The 7,132-nt window shown below is 39.1% G+C and overlaps 1 protein-coding gene across 1 annotated transcript in view; it reads left to right on the top strand.

The window, feature by feature from the left end:
- The window catches only part of stpg2 (sperm-tail PG-rich repeat containing 2), a 52,768-nt gene extending 50,005 nt beyond the window's left edge, over window positions 1-2,763 (top strand). Inside the window, exons 13-14 of the mRNA XM_029440089.1 lie at window positions 1,858-2,066; window positions 2,630-2,763. Coding sequence (XP_029295949.1) covers window positions 1,858-2,025 — 168 coding nt within the window. The 3' untranslated portion in view covers window positions 2,026-2,066; window positions 2,630-2,763. The remainder of the gene's footprint in view (window positions 1-1,857; window positions 2,067-2,629) is intronic.
- Window positions 2,764-7,132: the final 4,369 nt, after the last annotated feature.

A 7,132-nucleotide genomic window follows, 5' to 3' on the forward strand; every position in this document is an offset into this window, starting at 1 on the left:
GGTTAAGTGTAGAGTCTAAATGTCACTGTGTACATGTGTGACGATAAAACGGTCAATTTGAATTAACCAAGTAGTTTTAGTTGCCTTTGTTAAACCTAATCTTACCCGTACAGGTGGCAGACCGAACTCTTACAAATCGTCATTGATTTGTGCACGTGTAGCAACATAAAGGCATCTCCTTGCGTGCGGTGAATGTGCACATTTTCAGCATGCTTTATATTTATGTATGGAGTGAAGCTTGTGTTGTTGTGTCATGCACTGTGTGTGTGTGTGTGTGTGTGTGTGTGTGTGTGTGTGTGTGTGTGTGTTGTGGGAAAGACTGTGCATCCAGCACTCTTTCTTCTGTGCGCACTTTGAACACGTCTACATACATACCGAGTAACATCCTCACCGACTCCTCGCACAGATCCCCTTTTCCTTCTCTCCTCTGTGACCTACTGAAACATCCCATAATCTCTCTCATTATTGCTATGCCGGTGGTGTCGTCACTTCCAAGGGCTCTTCCCCATCTCCCCGACCTCCTGGGCAACCCTGAGGGTGACCTGGAGTTGAACCCACAACCCTTTTTCCCATTAGGATCAATACTGAGATCTGAGCGGCTCCGCCAATGTGCCTAAATCCCACTGTGCCACCTCTAGCATACTGATGCGTGTATGTGCGCTTGGAGGGGAGGTGGGGGGGGGGGGGGGGGGTGAAGAAAGAAGAAGAGGGAGCGAAAGAGAGAGCTTTTGTAACATAGAGGAGGTAGATTCCTCAGGCAGTATCTATGTGGGAGGGATGGTAGATTAACGGCTGTGCATTCAGCATATGTATTCATGTATGTCTGCATCTTAAACCTCGTGTGTATGAGGGGGTGGGGGGGAGTTAGGGGGTGGGGGGGAAGAGTTTTTTGACATTTGTTTGGCGAGGTGATTTTAAGGTCAGACTTTGAAGCTCATGGAGGATTTTCTTTTTTTTGAGTTTTCTCATGTTTCCCTTGCTATGACCTGGGACATACAGTACACAGTGTGTGTGTGTGTGTGTTGCTGTGAGTTACATGTTACAGTTTGTGAATTCAACCTTATCGACCTCTTTCTAGCTGAAAGAAATGTGTTGTACTTTGGGTTATTGTTCTACTGTGAGTTATGTCTAAAGTTAAGGTTGTAATGCAATCAATAATACAAATTGTACTTAAAAAAACAGTCCAGTGACCTTTTCAGCTGACACTACAAACGTCTAACGGTGCCAAGAGTTGAACAAAGACCAGATGAATAAGAAAAAAAAGGACGATTTATCTTAGTCGAAAATAATATGCTTCACACGACACTTTGAGATAAAGGGAGAGATAACTCCTCAGTTAAGATCTTTGTTGTTGCAAGAATACACATTTAATGGCTCTGCTCTTGTGAAGCGTTGGAACAAATCTGAGTAACACAACATTTGACAAAATTATGTACGACTAAATGCAGGAAGATGACATTCAAAGCGGACAGAGTAATGGACCCGCGATTGTCAAAGATTCCCTCCTATTGTTGAATAGTGTGTGGAACATGTGACTATAAAAAGGACTTCCATGCTTCAACTACCGAGAGGCGCCATTCTTCAGAAAGTTCAGTGTTTTTGTGGCTTGTCCATTTCTTGGAAGACACTGTAAAGCTGTTTCACTTGAGTCTGCTGGCTTTAATAAACAGGTTCATGCCAGTTTATGTGGAGTTTTATTTGACGGGGTGATTGGTGGAAAACGCCAAGAACTGCTGATTACTCCTGTTTTAAAGTCAAAGGACAACCAGCCATCGCTCTGCAACTCATCCATTCATTCATTCACTTATTATACCTCCCTCATCACCCCTCATCTCTGTTCTGTTTGTGTCTCTGCAGTTTAGTCCCGGCATCACGAACACATTACTGAAGGGCACCTTCAACGTGACGCTCGACAACCCTCTGGGTCCCTGCTGTTCCCCCCGTGTGGCCCCTGGCCCTTTAACGGCCCACAAGACCAATAACACTGTCACGTCCAAAACCTTCATCGTCACCAGCACTTCTTAGAGCCCTTTGTGGGTCAAATCTGGAGGTGAAAGTTGAGTCGGGTAAAAAGTCAATCTTAAGGTCATCCCATTTCAATTCATATTCTGTGGATAGCTGATTTTCCATGAATATTTATGGTTCTATCCATTTCTGTTTAATGTATAATAGATAACGAATGATCTTATTTTCAATTATTGAATTGTAACTTTACTAAGCTTATTAATTAAATGAACAGAAGTGTGGCGCGGTCTAGTTATTGCAATAGTAATATGTATTGCAGTTAAAAAATAAAGCTTGAGGAGGTTTTCCAAACAAGCTGTTTTTAGATGAATTGTGATAATGACAACTCATCACTGAAGCACATCATAACTTGTGTGTGTGTGTGTGTGTGTGTGTGTGTGTGTGTGTGTGTGTGTGTGTGTGTGTGTGTGTGTGTGTGCGTGTGTGCGTGTCTGTCCCAGAGCTGTTGTTTTGGTAATAGTCTTCAGTATTCAGTTAGAAATTGTCTTCACAGTTAATTTCACAGTTAATTTCCAAATTAGAGCAACTAATAACTTGTGACTTTTTTCAAATCTAAATTTATTTGAGCAAACTGCCGAATGATTAACTTTATTTATTGTTTCAGGCAGCAGTTTGGTGGAAGATGACTGCTCTTTCTTCAGTGTCGCAAAGTGAAATACCTACAATGGACCCTGCATCTACAGCTGATGGTTACCTCATTCTTTACGCACAGTAATGACAAGCTTGACACACTGATTCAGCTGTTTTTGTGCATCAGTTCCCTCTGCATAATCCACTTTGTTAATCAATAACAATTAAAAAGCTATTAGTATGAATATTGCCTGAGGTCTTTGGAAAATCATGTTACTCTAGGGCAGAAATCAAAAGAGGCAAAGCTGCAATAAATAAGACAAAGATTTAAAAAATGATGGGAAGGTTTTGATATAGAGAATGTGCTAATGACAGGAAAGCTGGGAACGTGGTCACAAGTGATCGCATGCCTTATGCCTGATTTGAACTCGCACAGTCGGCATTAACTTCCTAAACGCAGGATTGCAGTAATCATGTTTTATTTAATGACAATGAACAAATCCATGAGACAATTAGATAAAAATGCCATCAGAATTTGAAAAGGTTCCATAGCTATACATTATTGCTTAGCGTGCATAAATCATTAAGCTATTAATTATGAATGTTTCTGCTGACTACCAGAGAAACAGGTGTGAAAGTCATAAGAATACTTAACTTATAACTTATGTTCCAGTTTTGTACACTGAAAGGCTTTGCTCATTAATCAAATTAGCCTCACTTCACATACAATCATACACACACACACACACACACACACACACACACACACACACACACACACACACACACACACTTTACAACATACAGGAACACACATCCAAACCAAAAGTAGCAAATGCATGTGAAAGTATATTCTGGTCATAAATAAATAAAGTAACATCTCCTCTCTTGTGCAATTCCCGAGCCTGCAGCTCCGTGACTACTTCAGCCAAAACAGCTGTCAATCATGACGTCGTACCCCCTTCTTAGAGTAATTACAGTTTTTTTACAATTGCTAAAACACTAAACCCCATTCTCTGAACCAAATGATCAGTTGCCTAAACCCATTTGTTGAATCAACCACTCTTTTAGCAAAACCCTAAACAAGTTCAAGTAGTTAGACACTATTTGCAAAACTCACATTCTCCTTTACTATAAAACACAATTCCCACTGTGATGCACACGTGTTGCAAAATGCTAAACACAGGCAGCAAAAGTTGAACACAACTACAACACAGTGGTCATCGTTTAAACACAACGACTCAAAACTGTACACACTTGTTTCTAATGATGAGATCAACCGATTTAACACACTATATAAGCAAGTTCAGAGTGAATACTGACAATGGATGAAAACATTTTGAGAGGCAGAGGAGGAAGAGGAGGAAGAGGAGGAAGAGTACGAGTAAGAGGTGGTGGCCAAGAGGAAGATGTCAAGGCCGAGGAAGAACCAGAACCATCATTTCAGATGCAATTCAGGCAACGGTCACAGACCATGTTCTTGTTCATGGCTTGAGGGAAGCAGGACAAAGAGTAGGTTCTCTGTGGCCACCATCGTAAGAGCATTCAGAGAAGACAACAGGTACAGTTAGAATTTGATTCTATGAAAGGGCCCCATGAATACATTTTTGTAGATGAAGCAGGGTTCAATCTGACGAAGAGGAGAAGGAGAGGCAGGAACACAATTGGCCAACGGGCTATTGTGGAAGTCCCTGGCCAGCGTGGTGGCAATGTCACCCTTTGTGCGGCCATAAGTAATTGGGGGGGTTCTCCACCATCATGCAACCCTGGGGCCTTATAACACCGAGCATCTTCTCACATATCTCAGTGGTCTTCGGGATTTTCTGATTGATCATCAGACCGGGCATCCTATTTATGTTGTAGTTTGGGACAATGTCAGCTTTCACCGTGCAGTCCGCATACGTGAATGGTTCAACATCAACCAGCGCTTCATAAATGTTTGCCTTCCACCATACAGCCCATACAGAGGAGTTATTTTCTGCGTGGTGCTGGAGGGTCTGTGACCGGAACCCCTACACCAGGGTAAACCTCCTACAGGTAATGGCATTGGCCTGAGGGGACATAAGAGTGGATGCTTGTAGATGAAGTCCTCTAGCCGGACCCAGCACAAAGGCGTGATGCTGCTGAGGCAGAATTAATCATACGTTGACATTTTTTTGCAGTTGGTTTTGTAATGTGCTTTACATTTACCTGTAATGTGCTTTATATGTACCTGTAATGTGCTTTACATTTACCTGTAATGTGCTTTTCATGTACCTGTAATGTGCTTTACATTTACCTGTAATGTGCTTTTCATGTACCTGTAATGTGCTTTACATTTACCTGTAATGTGCTTTACATTTACCTGTAATGTGCTTTACATTTACCTGTAATGTGCTTTACATGTACCTGTAATGTGCTTTACATTTACCTGTAATGTGCTTTACATGTACCTGTAATGTGCTTTACATTTACCTGTAATGTGCTTTACATTTACCTGTAATGTGCTTTACATTTACCTGTAATGTGCTTTACATTTACCTGTAATGTGCTTTACATTTACCTGTAATGTGCTTTACATGTACCTGTAATGTGCTTTACATTTACCTGTAATGTGCTTTACATTTACCTGTAATGTGCTTTACATGTACCTGTAATGTGCTTTACATTTACCTGTAATGTGCTTTACATTTACCTGTAATGTGCTTTTCATTTACCTGTAATGTGCTTTACATTTACCTGTAATGTGCTTTACATTTACCTGTAATGTCCTTTTCATTTACCTGTAATGTGCTTTACATTTACTTGTAATGTGCTTTACATGTACCTGTAATGTGCTTTACATTTACTTGTAATGTGCTTTACATGTACCTGTAATGTGCTTTACATGTACCTGTAATGTGCTTTACATTTACCTGTAATGTGCTTTACATTTACCTGTAATGTGCTTTACATGTACCTGTAATGTGCTTTACATGTACCTGTAATGTGCTTTACATTTACTTGTAATGTGCTTTACATGTACCTGTAATGTGCTTTACATGTACCTGTAATGTGCTTTACATTTACCTGTAATGTGCTTTACATTTACCTGTAATGTGCTTTACATGTACCTGTAATGTGCTTTACATTTACCTGTAATGTGCTTTACATTTACCTGTAATGTGCTTTACATTTACCTGTAATGTGCTTTACATGTACCTGTAATGTGCTTTACATTTACCTGTAATGTGCTTTACATGTACCTGTAATGTGCTTTACATTTACCTGTAATGTGCTTTACATTTACCTGTAATGTGCTTTACATTTACCTGTAATGTGCTTTACATTTACCTGTAATGTGCTTTACATTTACCTGTAATGTGCTTTACATGTACCTGTAATGTGCTTTACATTTACCTGTAATGTGCTTTACATTTACCTGTAATGTGCTTTACATGTACCTGTAATGTGCTTTACATGTACCTGTAATGTGCTTTACATTTACTTGTAATGTGCTTTACATGTACCTGTAATGTGCTTTACATGTACCTGTAATGTGCTTTACATTTACCTGTAATGTGCTTTACATTTACCTGTAATGTGCTTTTCATGTACCTGTAATGTGCTTTACATTTACCTGTAATGTGCTTTACATTTACCTGTAATGTGCTTTACATTTACCTGTAATGTGCTTTACATGTACCTGTAATGTGCTTTACATTTACCTGTAATGTGCTTTACATGTACCTGTAATGTGCTTTACATTTACCTGTAATGTGCTTTACATTTACCTGTAATGTGCTTTACATTTACCTGTAATGTGCTTTACATTTACCTGTAATGTGCTTTACATTTACCTGTAATGTGCTTTACATGTACCTGTAATGTGCTTTACATTTACCTGTAATGTGCTTTACATTTACCTGTAATGTGCTTTACATGTACCTGTAATGTGCTTTACATTTACCTGTAATGTGCTTTACATTTACCTGTAATGTGCTTTTCATTTACCTGTAATGTGCTTTACATTTACCTGTAATGTGCTTTACATTTACCTGTAATGTCCTTTTCATTTACCTGTAATGTGCTTTACATTTACTTGTAATGTGCTTTACATGTACCTGTAATGTGCTTTACATTTACTTGTAATGTGCTTTACATGTACCTGTAATGTGCTTTACATGTACCTGTAATGTGCTTTACATTTACCTGTAATGTGCTTTACATTTACCTGTAATGTGCTTTACATGTACCTGTAATGTGCTTTACATGTACCTGTAATGTGCTTTACATTTACTTGTAATGTGCTTTACATGTACCTGTAATGTGCTTTACATGTACCTGTAATGTGCTTTACATGTACCTGTAATGTGCTTTACATTTACCTGTAATGTGCTTTACATGTACCTGTAATGTGCTTTACATTTACCTGTAATGTGCTTTACATTTACCTGTAATGTGCTTTACATGTACCTGTAATGTGCTTTACATGTACCTGTAATGTGCTTTACATTTACCTGTAATGTGCTTTACATTTACTTGTAATGTGCTTTACATGTACCTGTAATGTGCTTTA

The sequence above is a fragment of the Cottoperca gobio genome, chromosome 9 (assembly GCF_900634415.1).
Source record: "Cottoperca gobio chromosome 9, fCotGob3.1, whole genome shotgun sequence".
NCBI classification, from domain to species: Eukaryota; Metazoa; Chordata; class Actinopteri; order Perciformes; family Bovichtidae; genus Cottoperca; species Cottoperca gobio.